This window comes from Camellia sinensis, chromosome 8, assembly GCF_055761805.1.
Source record: "Camellia sinensis isolate YWXY chromosome 8, ASM5576180v1, whole genome shotgun sequence".
Classification (NCBI taxonomy): domain Eukaryota; kingdom Viridiplantae; phylum Streptophyta; class Magnoliopsida; order Ericales; family Theaceae; genus Camellia; species Camellia sinensis.
In genome coordinates this window covers 142104363-142123051 of record NC_138968.1, presented here as the reverse complement: position 1 = coordinate 142123051, position 18689 = coordinate 142104363, and the positions used below count along the sequence as shown (strand labels likewise).

The 18689-nt window shown below is 33.5% G+C and overlaps 1 protein-coding gene and 1 pseudogene across 2 annotated transcripts; one reads left to right on the top strand and one right to left on the bottom strand.

Annotated features, from left to right (window-relative positions):
• The first annotated feature begins 5043 nt into the window (after positions 1 to 5043).
• LOC114321764 (cytochrome P450 CYP72A219) lies at positions 5044 to 12602 on the top strand. Its single transcript, XM_082884710.1, is given in 6 exon segments — positions 5044 to 5285; positions 5287 to 5437; positions 9487 to 9704; positions 10247 to 10494; positions 10973 to 11360; positions 11989 to 12602. Coding segments are annotated over 6 exon segments (1545 nt in total). The 5' UTR covers positions 5044 to 5174; the 3' UTR covers positions 12418 to 12602.
• A 1114-nt stretch (positions 12603 to 13716) lies between these two features.
• On the bottom strand, positions 13717 to 15053 carry LOC114270854 (plant cysteine oxidase 4-like; annotated as a pseudogene). Its single transcript, XR_014339031.1, has 3 exons — positions 14771 to 15053; positions 14098 to 14303; positions 13717 to 13979 (listed from the first exon to the last, which is right to left on the bottom strand). The product of XR_014339031.1 is annotated as a plant cysteine oxidase 4-like (transcript).
• Between the last annotated feature and the right edge of the window lie 3636 nt (positions 15054 to 18689).

Below are 18689 nucleotides of genomic sequence, written 5' to 3'. Positions count from 1 at the left end.
CTCTCTCTTTCTAGCAAATTCCTACACTTTTGCCTACAACTCCTTAACCTTTGACTATACATCCTTAACCAAATCTTCTCATCTTTGAGCTGAGGTATTTTTAAGCTTGGTTTGAGCTCTTGAAGGGTGTGTTGTCTTGGTTTTGTTGCTTGAATTGTTTATTCTCTTCAAGAGGTACAAGGCTTTGTCTATTTGCTTGCTTTCTCTACTATTTTGTTGCTATTTTCCAACAGTTTTTGGGCTGTAAAACTTCTGTATTTTTCGGTTAAAACTTGGGTCTTAAGGCCATTAAAGGTTGATGTGTGTTCCATCCTTCTTTGCACCTTGTTTTGGAGGCCTTTGCCCTTATGTTTCCATCTTTTTACTATATGTTTTTAAGCTTTTTAACACTGATTTTCAGGATTTTTTCAGTAGCCAAAATTATGATTTGAAGTCCAAATTTGGAGGGGTTAGCTTCCCCTCCTTGTGTCTTGCTTACTAGCCTAGCTTGTGCCATGTTTTAGCATATTAATCTAGCTTTTGTTAGCTCAATTCCAGCATGTTTTAGGACTTATTTTAGATTGTTTTAGTACTGTTTTGGGCCAGTAGTTGCATTTGAGCTTTGTTTTGCATACTTGTAGTGTAATTGTCCTCATGAGCTTGGTGTTCTAGGCCTTAGACACCATCTCCTTTGAGTTGATAGTTTTTATTTATGTTTTTCTCACTCATTTTTAGTACTAATAATCTCTGTAACCTCCCTCCTTTCTTGGCTTTTGTTTTGCTTTGAGAGTTGCTTCAAGCCTCTTGTTCTTTTAAGCATGAGATTGAGGTTGTCATGCTTAATGGTTTAATCCTTTTTAGGGGTTCATTATTAACGACCTAACATCTCTTTTATGTCTTAAGTTAACTCTTGGTTTGGTACTTCACTCCACTAGAGGACTTAAACTCACTCTTTGGATTCAATTGATTAAAGAATGGTTGGTAACCTAAAATGGAGTAATTAAAATTGAGGCTAAAAATGGTGAAGATAATAATTTGGTTGTGTTCAATCGGACATTAATTGAACGCATAGAAACTTGAACCATTTCATACTCATTAGTGATGAAATGATTCAAGTCTCCAAGGTCACTACTTCCCTTGATCTTCCATGATAGGGAGGTGGTATGAGTCTTGTTTTGTTGCATTTATTAAACTTGCACACTTGGTTTCATGAGCCATTATGCAATGAAATTGCATCTATTGATGGTTTGTGAACCGAACTTGCTACTTCTTTGATTTGCTCATGAAAAGGAGGGGTGAGTGGTGCAAACAAGCCCTTGAAATACTCTGTATATGCTCTGTTTTTCCTCTGTTGCAGCCAGGAGAACTGGGCAACAGTGGCCGGCAGACCACCATTGATGACTAGCTGACCATCACTGGTGGCCGGCAACCTTCATTACTAGCCGGCCGACCACTAATGCAAAATTCAGCAGTGTGTTCTTTAAGCCAAGCAGAGCTGTTCTGGAAGTGGGCAACAGTGTTAGTGTTCTATTGTGCAACAGAGGCTCTCCGAAAGCAAAACAGTGGCTTTTCGGGTGGAAACTAAGCACGTGCATGATCATTCCTTGCATTTCGAGTTTGTTTTAAGTAGGGGTGAGCAGCGGATATACCGATCCGCCAAAACCGACCGAACCGAACCGATCCGCCACATTTTGGACGGATGCGTGATGATGAGCGGACGGTTGCGGATTGATTTTCTCCAATCCGCCAATTTGGCGGACGGATGGCGGATTTGAGATTTTTTGGCCGCAACCGAACCGCCAAACCGCCAAATCGCGAGCACCTGTAGTAATTTATAAGACTTTGTATTTTCAATTTGTTTAAATATTATGTTTGTGTTTTCAATTGAAAAAGAGTTTAAATATTTTGTTGAAAAAAAGTTTTCAACTTGAATATATTTTTGAATTGAAAAAAATAAACATATTATTCATCTATATTTTTTAGTTTTTAAATCTAACTCTAAAAATAATAAATAAAAAATATGATATATACTGGTTGGTTTTTGTTTTCAAAAACATATGTAGATGTAACAATATAGAGACATTCAATCTCTACTACTGCTCTGTTTATGGTTTTGGTGGTTTGAATTGTTATTATATTTTAAGAATCACAGATTGTAATACTTTATAGGGATGAATCATGCTGTAATTGTAATATGTGGATGAAGCATACAGTGATCGTGATATTCTAAAGTTTCAAACTTTCTTTCTTTGGATAAGGCATACAGTGATTGTAATACTTTTTTAAGTCATTGACTGTAATACTTTTTTTTTTCTTTTTTTTTTAAGGAAGTGCACAAGTTGAATTATGTTGAAAATTTATAAAATTTTAAACCGCCAAACGGATTCGCATCCATCCGCCAATCCGCCAATCCGCTCAATCCACATCCGCCGGATTGGCGGACGGATGCGGATTGATTATCTTCAATCCGCCAATCTGGCGGACGGATGGCGGATTGGAGGTTTCGTGGCCGCAACCGACCCGCGCCCACCCATAGTTTTAAGTTTAAATACTTAGTTTAGATATCCGTTGTAATTAACTAGTCGTAGCTAATTAATTTTGATATGTGTTGTTACTAATTAGTTATTCAATTTCATTTTGTAATCAGTGAGTTAACTAGAATAGTTAGTTGATTTTTTGTGTTGTAATAATTAGTTAAGTAGTTTAGCTAATTTAATTTATTTTGTAATAATTAGCTTAGCTAGTTAGTTAGTTAGCTCATTCGGACTCTCCTTCGTGAGAGCGCAATGTAATAATGTGTGTGTCTTCTAACCTCACTTCTTTTTTCTTTTTATTTACTAGCTTATGATGGTTAGTTTAGGGACATCATGTTTTGTTTAGCATACTTCATGTTTGCATTCACTTGTATTGCATGCACTGATGCTCGGTTCATCATTCTAACTGCATTGTTAGTTTATATACTTCTTTGAATACATGCTTAGACCGCATGTTATCAAATTGATTCATATGCCATATTAGTAGTTGAGCCTAGTAATTGCATATTGCATGTGTTACATTAGTCATATCGCATAGTTAGGGTCATACATTTTTTCTAACTCTATCATTGTTTTGGCTTGGAGTACTAGGTGAGGCTTTACTCGCTTTAGCATATCGCATGAGTGTGATTGTTGCCATGTCTAGCATGCTTGCCATGAGGCTAAGTGCTTAAGTGCTATAATTGTTTGAATGCTTGTAGATGAAGGTTAGTTGCTTAAATTAGAATAATTTGAGTAATATTCATATGAGATCACTTTTTCAAGTGGTACATATTTCGAAATAATTTTCAAAACAAAAACGATTTGAAATGTTCTGATTCTTGCAAGTTAGTCTATACTTGTGTGTGCGCGCATCACATAGTAATGCTAGTCTAATAACTGGAACAAAAGCTTATAATATAAATAAGATTCATATCATGATTAGTAGAGGCCGATCTTTGATCGGGTGAGTGGGGGTGCTCAATTCATTCATGACCTTCCCCTCTCGTACCTAAGTTCTCGAGCCGAAACAATTTTAGTAATGACGGACACGTGACCTTTAGCACGAGTCATGGGTTTTCTAATTTTTTCAAAAACATTTAGGTGGCGATTCTGTATTTGGCAAAGCAGTCCATTTTTGGCAATTTGATTCAAAATCGATTTTTCAAAAGATTTGTCGGATTTGGACTCTTTGGTGATTATTTATTTCACATTGCACTTGTAGAATCAGATTCAGAACCGTGGGAGTTCGAATTGTAGGGTTTATTTCGAACTTCCGAAAGGGGACACTAAAAAGTGGAGCTACAGGAGAAATGATCCCACCTAAAGCTCTAACAATGGAGCAAACTGGACAAAGAAGGAATTGTGGTGGTTGTGTTGTGTCTTGTACATCAGCTACTGTTGTGTAGCTAATGGATCTCATTTCAAGATTTTTATATATAACTAAATAGGAAAGTGGTGAGAAACAAAGAGAAACCGAAAAAGTTCTTAAATCACGATTCAATTAATTCTTATGCAATTTTTTAAATAAATGAAAGTTATGAGAAAAAAAAGTATAGAACAACTAACACTTGAGATTCAATCAAGAGCTTTCGATTGATTCCCAAATCTATGAATCATAACAAAGTCTACGGCAAAGCATGGGACAAATTGTATTTATAGACCAATTCAAAGAGCACTAAATATTAAACACGGGCATAAACATGTCATAGCAACTTTGTGGATACAATATGAAGACATCTCAACAATTTCCAAAACAATTCAAGTTTTTATTTTTTATTTGTATGGTCCATGATTTGTGTGTGATAGGAAAATACTATGATACATATCTTATGCATTTTATAATTAAAAAAAAATTGACATAATTTTAATTTTCTAAATCATAACTAAAAAATGAAAAAAAAAAAATATCATAACTAAACATAATTAAAAAATTTATTTGTCATAACTAAAATAATATCATAATTAAAAAAGAAAATTAATCATAATTAAAAAAATATAATTAAAAGTGTGTACAGTGTGTATCTTTTACATATTAGAATTTCCCGGGTTCATAACATGGTGGCCATTTAGGTATATTGTCAAAACACATAGTTGGCAACATGTGCGAGTTTTGTATTAGGAAAACATGAAAAGAACTTCACATAGGAACAACAGAGTTGCGATAGGGAAAGACAACAATAAGGGCATGTTTGGCATTTCATGCATTTAGGTTCATTGCATTTTGGCACTTTCATATAATGGTCATAGACTTTTCCCATGTACCCCAAAATATATATATACATACATATAATGGTCATAGATAAGGATGGAGTAGATATATATAGATAACGATGGAGTAGATGTATATATATATAATGGCCATAGATAAGGATGGAGTAGATATATATATATATATATATACTGGTCATAGATAAGGATGGAGTAGATGTATATATATATAATGGCCATAGATAAGGATGGAGTAGAGTCAACAATGACTTTTATACTGACAAGTTGGGGTGCCATCATCACATCACCATGCTTGTGCATCAAGCATTACCATCAATGAATGACTTTTATCTGATATTCTGCTCTCTGGTTATCCAATTCCAAGCTTCTTTCTCTCATTTTCTCTCTTTGTGTGTGAACTTCCATGGGTACACACATGGAGATAATAAATGAGTGGTCTGGTGCAATCGGATGTGGTATAATTGGTGTAGTATTATTGAGCTTGATATGGGGATCATGGAGAATATTGAATTGGGTATGGTTAAGACCGAAGAAGCTAGAGAGTTGCCTCAGAAAACAAGGTCTCAATGGAAACTCATACAAGCTCTTCTTCGGAGACCTAAAAGAGAGCTCCGCCATGGATAAAGAAGCCAGCTCCACTCGCATCAGCATCTCCGATGACGCAGTGCCTAGTCGTGTCTTGCCCTTCCTTCATACCCAAATCTCCAACTACGGTGTGTTTCATCACATCTCTCTATGTTTTGATTTGGAGTGAAATGGGCAACTCTTTGTTATTTTGAATTTTGAAATATAAATTTTTTTTTTTGGGTGTGTTTTTAATCCGTATTTTTTTTTTTTAGTTAAATAGTTAGAAAATTCTATTTGACGTAGTTGTATCCCAATTAGTATAATATATTTTTGTATTTTAGTGAATCCTATTATAGACACTTAATTGATTAAATCTTAATTATTATATTTAAGATATTTTATAAATATTTTTACCTTATAATATTTTTTTAAACCCTTAACAACTTGGTGTATATTATTTTCGACTAATTTTTTTTTTTGTATATTAAATTTAAAAAAGAAAAATTAGTGAAACATCCTTGCCAACTTTGAATAGTAGAATAGTTTAAATATGTTTTTATTTTTTTATTTTTTTATATACTAAGGTCGCTCGATGAAATTTTTGTGTGATCATACTAGAGAAATTTCAAAATTTCTTTGTAAAATCACAATTTTTTTTTGAAAATTGAAAATTCTTTGTGTCAGGGTGAATTTTCTCAATGTCGAATTTTCTCTATGAAAATGTTGAGAGACTCCAACTACTATAAAAATATTATATGTCATTTATATTATAAAATCTTGATATCAGAGATTTTTAAAAAAATTCCTTATAAAATAATTTATTTTTTGGTAAATATTTTGCTTTTTTAAAGTATATTTAAAATGTAAAAAAAAATTTAAAATATTAAAACTGTTCACTAATAGTAGAATATAGGCAAGGAAGCACGGGTGCGGGTACGAGTACGGTACGGGTACGAGTGCGGGTATGCCGATTCGGCAAAACTCAAAAAAAGTACGATACGGGTACGGCTGCGGTACGCTGATTTTTTTTAAAATATAATTATGATTAAAGAATTCAACCTACAAATTAAAATTAAATATCAAAACTAAAAAAAGAACTACTCATTTTCCTATAATTTGTGTTAAAAATAATATTTGTGAAATCTCTTACTTTGACATGTTATGCACTGTGAATTTGTGATCATAATTTATTTTTAAAATCTTTCTTTTTGCTCATCAATTTGCTATTTTTATAGGGTGGGACCAAAGAAATAACATGAGACCAAAGAAAGATTTAAAGTTAATTGCCAACAGTAAAAGAAAAAAAATTCTCAATTGGGGCAGGTTGTTAATTGCAATTTGCATAATACATAAAATTGCATCATTCCCAACCACTACTAATCAACTAATACAGTATCAATTTTTAATGATTTGTGCATAAACTTTAAAAGTTTGTTATAATTAAAGATTTTATAAAGAAATTCTAGGAGGATCTGAAGCAAAAACATAATGCATAGTCATACACAGAACTACCCTTTATAGGCCTTGTTATTTTTTTTGGTTCAAATTGCTTTTTAAAAACATCAAAATCATTTGCTGATATGCTTATACAATTTATACAGACAGATAAGACAACAGAGAAACATCAAAATTACTGATTTGCAAGGGCACAAAAAAAATAAAAAATAATAATAATAATTGCTAATCTGCAAGGGCAGGAAAAAAAAAAAAAAAAAAGGCTCTGGCGTACCCACGCCGTACCCATGGCGTACCCGAATGAACCAAACGTACCGGACCCTCTTTTGCCGTACCGGTACCCGTACCCGAACCCGCACCCGCACCCGGTAAGTACCCGGTACTCGTACGACACTATTTTTGGAGTACCCGTGCTTCATAGAATATAGGAATTGAAAGTTAAAAAATTATTTTTGAAAACTCAAAATCAAACAGAAATACTTTTGATTTGGATAATGTAGTCTATAATTTTACATCTTCACTGTCTATGGCACCTATTTTTCGTTAATGGAACAATAACCATTCCCATAATACACTAATTCGCACTGGCAGTCTATAAGGAAAATAAAATATGCCTGCAAACTGTCATTATCATCTAACCTCCGGTTATACATATTTACTCTGACCAAACCACTTGCATTGGACGTGCAAAGGGAGAATATTTTATCGATATTTTATCAACCTTAATTATGATTTTGTTTGTATCTCAACCTTAGCTGAGAAAATAAATTAGGCAATGCAAGTTCAATACAACTGAAACCACTTGCTAAAATACCTTTAATAACACCAATTTTTATATCGTCAACCTCCATCCACCTGAACATTACAAATAAAATTGCTTATAAAAAACAATTTAAAATAGTTTTAAAATACATTTGACTCCTTAACGTAATTTTACATTTTTTTCCTCTAATAGTAGCAGCCACTATATATATCGCACCCTTCTGAATACTTTCGACATTACCTAACTAAGTATATTTGTAGTCCGTCCAAACATCAACTGGGAAAAACCAATCAACAACCTCTATTCCGTGACGAACATACTCTTTATCGACGAGCTTGAATCTCGTTTTCTTCAACATCCAAAACCTATTGGACTAGTCAGGATCAACAATCAGGTCTCAAGATTACCCTCACCAACTCCAATAAATATCTTAGCTGGTGTGGGGACAGAATCTGATGGATTATTATCACTTATGACGAAAAACAAAACGCGGTGGGCCACAACTTCCTCTTTTAGCGTCTTGTCCCAATTAATTTTATACCCTTAACCACGATTTTGTCCGATTAACAATCACATATTTTATTCCCAACTTAATACCATTCAGCAATCTCACCACACCTCTGTTGTCAAATTTAACCTCCCTTAATTGTTCATCATACAATTTTAACTTCCTTACTCCCCTCTTGTTCTTTTTAATATATCAGGGAATATTCTTTATATATCATCTGTGAACAAAAGCTGTCCTAAAAGGTGCACGACTCCGGTAACTATGCTTATATTCACTGACTGCTGGTATCGTTGACCTTCGGTAAGCAAGGAGAGTCCGATATTAGCGGCTTACTACTCCTTTCATTTTTTAAAACACAATCCAACTCTTTTATCCTAACACTTCCACAGGATTTGTTACCTCCGTTAACCCTTCTGTTCGTACTGCTATTGGTAGTATTGAATAGTTTTTGCTTTTAGCTGTGGGTTTGATTCATGGACTTGGGGATTGATATGGATTTGGATATGAATTTATAAATAAATAAATAAAAAAAGGGAAAAGATTAGTGAAATATGAATCTACATTTCACATACCTTTTCTTTTTGTCTTTCCAAATCCATAAAACAAATACGGCCTAAGATCATGAATATGTGACTTGGATAAAGAAATGTATTGACTTGATAGAGGATGTCAGACTTCATGAGCATGTGTTTGCCCTAGAACATGGGGCAAAAAAGGTTTGAAATGCTATTTCTAGATGAATCAGTGAAAAATAATGGTGGGCATGGAATGGATTCATCAACATAACCAAGAATAGCATAACTTTCGACTTGATTCTTCTACAAAATGAAATTTTTGATAGTGACAAGTGAGTGAAAATTGGATACAAGAAAATCTAATGAAGAAGGTAAGAAAATTTGAATCCAGCGATTGAATATGTAGAACAAAACAGTTCAGATAATCGAAACAAGACATATATGAAATAATCACAACAAAGACTGAGGAAGATAAATCTCAACTTGAGAAGTTGTAGTCGCAGAACAGAGTTAAGAACAAACTCTAATGAGATTGCCAAAATACGGAAAATTGTTACTAGAGAAAGAAGAATGACGTCTTCAGTAGATGACGGACACAACAGCGTAGCACTACTAACTAACTCAATGATGGACACAGTTGTAACTACCATAACTAACTCTTCTTGGTTACTGTAAGCAAGAATTTTACTTGCTTAATTTGGAAAATATGGGTTGTGTGATATTATTAATTAACTCATCTTCTTGTGGTCACGTGTACATATTTAGTTTGCTTTATGAACCTCACTAAAAATCAAATCAAGCTTGAAGTCTCATCAAATGGGGTTAGCAAACCAAACCAAGCTTTATGAACTTCACAATTTACGTATATATATATTGCTTGCTTCAATTTGTTCAAGGAATATTTATTTGATCGCTCTTGAACTTCTGTTTGACGTGTTCAGTTTTAAGTTGCAGGAAAGAAGTCTTTTACGTGGTTTGGACCAATACCAAATGTTAACATCATGGACCCTGAACTTGTAAAGGAAGTCTTGTCTAAGAATTTCAACTATCAAAAGACCAAGTCAAATCCATTTATCAAGTTGGTAGCCAATGGACTGACTACCCTTGATGGTGAGCAATGGACTAAACACAGAAAAATCATCAACCCGGCTTTCCATATGGAGAAGTTGAAGGTTATTTCCACCCATTTTCATATCATGAGGGTTCAATACAGTGTCGGCCCCCAAAGTATGCACTCTGTTTCATTTTGGTCTCCCACTCTCCGATTTTTCAATTGAGTCAATTCGGTCTCCAACTAATATGGTTCTATATTTCCATCCAAATTTAGGAAAATAAAAAATAAAAAAAAATACCACATGCTTCCCTTATAAAATTTGGCGAAATGATGCTAAGGACCATTTAAACACAAATTGGGCAGTTGGGGACCAAATTGACACGTTGAAATATCATGGATTAGAATGATATAGAATGCATACTTTGAGGACCAATAGTGTATTTAACCATGTTAGTTATTTAAGCTTAGTTGCTCTATTTAGTTAAATGTTTTAGTGGTCGGTTGCTGTGTCTAAAAGCAACTTCATGATAGAACAAAATTCTACACATATATATCGATTGGTTTTCAAGTGTTGTCTTCTTCTTCTTCTTCTTCGTGTACAGCTTGCAATATGGTTACTGACAGAGTCTTGGTTTTTTGGTCTTTTGATTTTGTTTATAGCATATGGTACCTGCATTTTATTTGTGCTGTAGTGAGATGATAAGCAAATGGGAGAACAATATTGCCTCAACAGAAGGGTCATGTGAGGTGGATGTGTGGCCTTATCTTCAAACTTTGACTAGCGATGTGATATCTCGCGCAGCTTTTGGTAGCAACTATGAAGATGGAAGAAAGATATTCAAACTTCAGAAAGAACTAATTGCACTTATAATCCAGACTGCAAGTACAGTTTACATCCCAGGCGCGAGGTAAAATCAAATTGTCTCAAATACTTAATTTGAATATTTTTCTAATTGGTTGGACCTGCATATATTAGTTTGAGAGGAAGTAAAATAGTAGGTACCTCTAACAATGCTGTATTAGTTTAGCTCATTTTATTGTTAGAAAATGTGAAAGATATATATTTCAGTACTAAGGAAGATAAATAGAAATCTAAATATACAATATTTGAGAGAAAGAAAATGAAAAGAAAAAAAGATAGGGTGCTACAAGGACCAAATTGACGCAAGGGATAAAGTTTAAGGACCATTGATATAACTTGTCCAAAAAGATGTTTATTTTTGTTTTTATTTTTTATTTATTGGGTATATTGAATGGGGAGGGGGAATTGAACCTACAACCTCCTAGTAAAGTTGATGAGCCTTGGCCACTGGGCTAACGCCAATAGTTAAAAAGATATATCATAGTTGCTAGCTAGTTATATATGATTCGCTACTGCATGTGTAGGTTTTTGCCAACTAAGAGGAACAGGAGGATGAAAGAAATTGATAAAGAAATACATGCTACATTGAGTGTTATCATCGATAAAAGAATGAAGGCAATGAAGGAAGGAGAAACTAGTAAAGATGACTTATTGGGTATATTACTAAAATCCAATCTCAGAGAAATTGAACAGCATGGGAATAACAGGAAAGATGGAATGACTATTGAAGAAGTTATTGAAGAATGCAAGCTATTCTACATTGGTGGGCAGGAGACCACGTCGATTTTGCTTGTGTGGACTATGATTTTATTAAGTAGGCATCAAAGTTGGCAACAACGTGCAAGGGAAGAGGTATTACAAGTATTTGGGAACAACAAACCCGACTTTGATGGCTTAAATCACCTCAAAATTGTAAGTACATACTTTCTATATACACTCACTTTGGGAAATCATTAATTCTTGTTGACATTATTGCATAAAAGATTATATTCCTACTTACCAAACAAGTATTTGTGGTGCTTTTGTTTTCCTCATTGTTTGTTTTTTCCCCTTCAAATTCAAATTCATTCCCAGATCTTACTTGTTTTTTCCTCATTGTTTGTTTGTTATCTCAGCTGGTTTTTTTCCCTTTCAAATTCAAATTCATGACCAATAAGATCTGGGAATGTTAATTTTCTTTCATATTTGTTTTATGGAAAATGTTGAACTACCAAAATTTCTATGCAAAATCTAAAATGATATGTGGCAGTGACATAATTATAAGAATAATTCTATACACCGTAGTGCAGAAGACGCTATATTTAGTACTATATGACATATGTTTACATATTTTGTTACACAAATTATACCATGCTTGAGAAAAACTTTTTTCTTTGGAGCATCATTTTTGCATGAGAAACTACAATTTCATTTGCTAAAAAACCCAAAATTTCTGTCAAAATTTGTACAATATTTTAGGGACAGAAAAGTATTTGTATGCACAATGTTGCACTTCATGTAAATTTAATTACCTGTAATCTTTAAAACTTCTCTTCCGCAGGTGCCTATGATTTTGTATGAAGTTTTACGGTTATACCCCCCGCTAGTTTGGATGGAACGAGTGGTCCATGAAGATATAAAATTAGGAGGAATCACCCTCCCGGAGGGAGTGATAGTTTCTTTACATGTAATGTTGCTACATTATGACCGTGAAATTTGGGGTGACGATGTAAAAGAGTTCAAGCCAGAGAGGTTTGCAGAAGGAGTGTCAAAGGCAACGAAGAACAATCAAGCTTCGTTTTCCCCATTTAGTTCTGGACCTCGGGTATGTATTGGACAAAACTTCTCAATGTTAGAAGCCAAGATGGCCATAGCTACGATTCTACAACAATTCTCTTTTGAGCTTTCACCGTCCTATACTCATGCTCCGTTCGCTATGTTAACTCTTCAGCCGCAATATGGTGCTCACTTGATTTTACACAAACTTTAGAATATTTTCTATTTGGGGTTTAAATTTCATGAAATATACGGCCTGTACTTTTGATGAAAAAGAAAAGAATCTTGTTGAAGCCAACATTACACTTGATGCAATAATGTGTCTATTATGCAAATTTGATTTTTATCGTCTTGTATTTTGCTCTTTCATCAATAGATGATTAGATTATTGAGATCTCATTTTGGATTATGAGCATCAGCTTCATATATACTATGGTTTGTTGAGGGAAAAAAAATGATTTTTATTGTTGTATATACACTATACAAAATTGTCCAATAAAGATTATTTTCCAAACTATTTTGAAGAAAGGAAGTGAAGGAAAATATTTTGATTGGCCTTGGTACCCAGTTTGGTTCGACAAACTCTAAGTGGAATACAATAGAATGATTATTTCTTAGTCTTTTTATGAAATAATAATTATTCGATTTATAATGTATTTTCTTTTTAATCATGTTTTGGTAAACCAACCGTGAGAATTGATACTCTGATAAAAATGATCAATTCATTCTACTTTCATTCTAGTAAAATAAACACTTTCAATCCAAAATCTTTGTTTTCATCGTTAGAACCACCAAAAATATATAAAATACAATCATTTAAACACACGCCCAAGGAGACACTACTACAAGTACAATGCACATGATAGAGCATTCCAATGGTAATCAAAATCTATTAAAAAAAATACAACCCTGACCATGAATTCATGCCTGCAGATAGTGTGCAACTTTTTCACTTCTGAGATATTGCAAACTGGAAAATATGAAAGGAAAAAAAAAAAAAAAAGGTTATCAAAATACACTCAAAGAATGTATAAGCAATAGAGCAGAAAGGGAGACCTACTTATCCAAACATGGGGTTAGGCTCTCCACCATTATACAAGAAACACTTGGGACTTAAAAGCGTTGGGGCCCTAACTTTTCCTATATATAAAAGACAACACAATAATATGACTCAGACAATACATCACCTGTTTTATTTTATAAATTTTAAAAAAATTGAGAGAGAGAGAGAGAGAGCCCAACAAAAGCTGAAGCAAAACCATAGAAACCGAGCTTGAGCTGAAATCACGATAAACAGAGGTGCAACACAAAAATTCAGAACACAACATATTTGCTGAACAAAATGAAGGGTTTTTTTTTTTTTTTTTAAACAAAAAATGTTGTACAATCAACAAGAAAAATACTCATGAACAGAACAAGAGTGGGTGCGATTCTTTCAAATTTCGTTGGTGTTCAAAGTGTAAAAGCTGAGGTCACTACATTAGATAACTATATTTACTATGTACAAAGTCAAATGCCTAACTCATATTAGCCAACAGAACTTATTATTGTCATGGCTATTGACAACTCAATTCCAGAATTCAACTCAAACTACCCAAATGAAGTGCTCAATTCATTTTTAAAAAGATGGATACAAAAAGAAAAAGAAAAAAAGACCTCAAGTTTTGATAACACAACCCTTGTACTGCCCTCTCCAAATCACAAAGTCGTCTGGAGGTTGGAACTCTTCCAACCAAGTCACTTCCGAGGTGGTCACTCCATCCAATTCAAGAGTACCTTCAATGAAAAAAAATAAAACAACACCCGAAAGAATAAAAGCAAAAACATAAAAACTGAGAATTCTCATTCACTAAATTATCAAAATTTACGAATAATGTGCACTAGTAACTCTTACCTGGCAAATCTGCTCTTGGAGACTTTTGAAATAAGTACAGTGTCTCCCATCCTCAGAAGAGTAAGGTGGAGACAGGATGTCAAAGATAGTGCATGGAGTCACGGCTTTGAAAGAGTGAATGTTGCCTCCACACGATGGATACAGAATTGTTGGCTCAGAAGGGGCCCTCATCTCACCATTCCTAACAAGCTTGGCAGGTCTTGCACCTGCTACCGAAAACATTCATAACTTTATATAGCATTCTCATTATAGCTTTTTAGATTATTAGCATAAAAGAATTAAAATAAGTTGTAAATCTATTTGATGCAGCTTTTCATAATCTGTGAAAAAAGTTGAACCGGTTTGGTTAAACAAGTTGAGAGTTTTTTTTTTTTTTTTTGGTGCAAACATTCAAAATGCTCTCAAATAAGCTAAAAAAGTTTATTTATAAGTGCTACCAAACAGGGATTTTTTTTTTTTTTGGAGTGTCAGTCCATCAAAAAGAGTTATATTTGAAGTTTAGACCATCAAAGACTTAGCATTTAAAGTTTTAGACCATCAAAAGGCTTGCATTTAAAGTTTTTCCATCAAAGGACATTAGTAAACCCTAAATCAATCAAACATTTTTAGGCAGCATAGAACCAGTTAAATATATTGAAAATATATATATATATATATAGCCAAAAGGGCAAACCTTGCAATTGATCAGAAGGCCCAGGCACATCAATCCAATGAAATAATTTTACATTTAATGTACCGTATAAAAGCTTGCTCAACACAGTCATTCCAGGATGATTATGAAGAGGTATAATAGAGGAAGGTGGCATGCAGAATATTCCCATCTGCAAAAAAATTCAGAAACCAATGGATTCCATGATTTACTTACAAGTTACAGCTTATATCTTTATTATGGATGATCTATTAAGTATTTAAATCTAAAAAAATAAAATAATAAACATTCATGAAAAGCATTAAATAAAATGGGGGGAAAAAACAACTTGGTATGTCTCTAGTGTATCCCCGAAGTGTCCCCAGCGTGTCCTCTGAAAATAAATTAATTAAATAAGAAGGGTCGGTGATTCATAGCCTATAGGTAATATATGCAAGCCATATGCCTTACCATTGGAGTGAAAATTTGGAAGCTTCAAGGTAAAAATAGCAATAACAAGCCATATAGCACACAAAGGGGAAGCTGATAGGGGATCAATTTTACCTAAATATATATAATTATATATGTTCCATGGTTTTCCCAAAATCTAGTGGGGTCAATTTACTCCACACATGTGGCGCCGCCATTATAACACTCGATGGAGTGCAATACAGATTTTTAAGCCAGCAAACATAAACGACATAAAGCATGACATTTACAACAATCTCAACAGTAGAGCGTGGATTAAATATAGTTACCTTACCATTATCCATGGCAAGTAAATAAATATTCAAGAATAAAGCACTAGAGAAAAAATTCAAATATCTGACTAACATACCCAAACAATTTAAAAGAAACATATCAGGCCCAAAGTATACGGTGATGAAACATGGTCAAAAGTAGTCAAATAGATCATCTCACTTACATAGTCCAACTTCCAACCTACATTCACAAAATCACTAAGAGAATATATTTTGTGCTTGCGTAAGTTCAAATTTTGAAACTGAGCACGTTGTCATGACCTTGGTTGTCTATTGCTTCCATTCCTCCAATCTTCATTTAAATGGGGGTCTTGTTGTAAGAAATTCAGCAGAATGTGACAACGTGGGTGACTTCACTTAGTTCTTGGTGATATCTCGCGCAGCTTTTGGGAGCAACTATGAAGATGGAAGAAAGATATTCAAACTTCAGAAAGAACTACATGTACTTATAATCCAGACTATCAGTACAGTTTACATCCCAGGCTGGAGGTAAAATCAAATTGCTTCAAATACTTAATTTGGATATTTTTCTATTTGGTTGGACTTGCATATATTAGTTTGAGAGGAAGTAAAATAGTAGGTACCTCTAACAATGTTGTATTAGTTTAGCTCCTTTTTTTGTTAGCAAATGTGAAAGATATATATTTCAGTACTAGGAAAGATAAATAAAAATCTAAATATACGATATTTCAAAAAAAAAAAAAAATGAAATGAAAAAAAGATAGGGTGCTACAAGGACCAAATTGACACAAGGGATAAAGTTTAAAGACCATCAATGTAATTTGCCCAAAAAGATGTTTATTTCTGTTTTTATTTTTTATTTATTAGGTATATTGAATGGGGAGAGGGAATCGAACCTATGACCTCCTAGTAAAGTTGACGAGCTCTGGCCACTGGGCTAACGCCAATACTAAAAAAGATATATCATAGTTGCTAGCTAGCTATATATGCTTCACTACTACATGTGTAGGTTTTTGCCAACTAAGAGGAACGAGAGGATGAAAGCAATTGGTAAAGAAATACACGCCACACGTGTTATCATCGATAAAAGATTGAAGGCAATGAAGGAAGGAGAAACTAGTAAAGACGACTTACTGGGTATATTACTAGGATCCAATCTCAGAGAAATTGAATAGCATGGGAATAACAGGAAAGATGGAATGACTGTTGAAGAAGCTATTGAAGAATGCAAGCTATTCTACATTGTTGGGCAGGAGACCATGTTGATTTTTCTTGTGTGGACTATGATTTTATTAAGTAGGCATCAAAATTGGAAACAATGTGCAAAGGAAGAGGTATTGAAAGCATTTGGGAAAGACAAACCCAACTCTGATGGCTTAAATCACCTCAAAATTGTAAGTACATCCCTTCTACTATCTTTTAGTTATGTTCAACTAAAATTGGCATACGATACACACCCTTTGAAAGGGATATATCATATGTATCCCTAATTATAATATTTTTTTTAATTATGATCAATTTTCCTTTTTAGTTATGACAATATTTTAATTATGACTCATGAGATCTTTGGTTATGCTTTATGTAGCGTTCAGTTTTTTTTTCTTAGTTATGTTTGACTTCATATACTTTATACTATCTTGAAATTACATCAATGAACGTCCTATTTGAGTCACATCTATCTTCTTTTACATAGTGTATGTTTTGCTGGAATGAAATTATTTATTGTTGGTTTGAAAGCTTGGAATATTAGCATATCATCTTAAATTTTAAGACCATGATTCCATGAATTCCAATCATAACATGCATTTCCAGCTTCAAAAAACAGAAGATAGAAGAAAGGAAAAAATAAATTATTTGTGAAGATATGTGAGGGTCATAATAATACTAACCCCCTTGTGTAGTCTTAAATTATTAATGTCACACCGCCTTGGGTGGTTTTGCTCCATTAATGACATGCCTGCCCAACACGAGAAATGACACCTCTTTGGTACATCCGTCTCTGCAATGCATTTAGTCTTATGTACATACATACTGCGAGAAACTAATGACAAACTACATTTCAGATGGAACATGATGTGTTGAAAAGGCCATTTCAGCCCAACCCGGCCTGTTCCACTCTTGATTGCATCCATTTCTAATTTTATTTTATTTAATTTTTTTGGATAAATTTTGAGTTAGTTTTATGTGATAAACTTAAATAGCTATATAGGTCCTCTACACTTTAATGCAGTAGCAAGTCTTAGCCTGATAAAGGTTTAGGGATGGTTAGATTTCCACCTAAACCCCGACAACAGTGGCTTCTAGCCCAATGTAGATACTGACAACAAAGATAAGGGACAGGAGAAATTATTCCACCTGAAGCTCTAACAATGGAGCAAACTTTACAAAGAAGGAATTGGGGTGGCTGCTGTGCGGACTGTTTTGCAGTTGATGGATCTCATTTCAAAAAATTTATATATAACTAAACAGAAAAGTGGTAAGAAACGAAGAGAAACCGAAAAAGTTCTCAAATCACGATTCAATTAGTTCTTATGCAATTTTCTAAATAAATGAAAGTTATGAGAAAAAAATTGTAGAACAACTAACACCTGAGATTCAATCAAGAGCATTCGACTGATTCCCAGATCTATGATCAGAACAAAGCCTACGGCAAAGCACAGAACAAATTGTATTTATAGACCAATTCAAAGAGCACTAAATATTAAACACGTGCATAAACATATCATAGCAACTTTGTGGATACAATCTGAAGATATCTCAACAATTGCCAAAACAATTCAAGTTTTTATTCTTTATTTGTATGCTCCATGATTTGTGTGTACATAGGAAAATACTATGGCACACATTCTATGCATCTTACAACTAAAAAGAAAAATGACACAATTTTAATTTTCTAAATCATAACCAAAAAAAGGAAAAAATATCGTAACTAAACATAACATAAAACATAACTAAACAAATAACTAAAATAATATCATAGTTAAAAAAAAAAATTGTCATATTTAAAAAAAACCATAATTAAAAGTATATACGCTGCATCCTTCTTAAAAAAGATGTATATTAGAATTTTCTGAGTTCATAACATGGTGGCCATTTGGGCATATTGTCAAACACATAGTCAGCAACATGAGCGAGTTTTGTATTAGGAAAACATGAAAAGAACTTCACATAGGAAAAACAAAGTTGCAATGGGAAAAGACAACAATAAGGGCATGTTTGACATTTCATGCATTTAGGTTCAT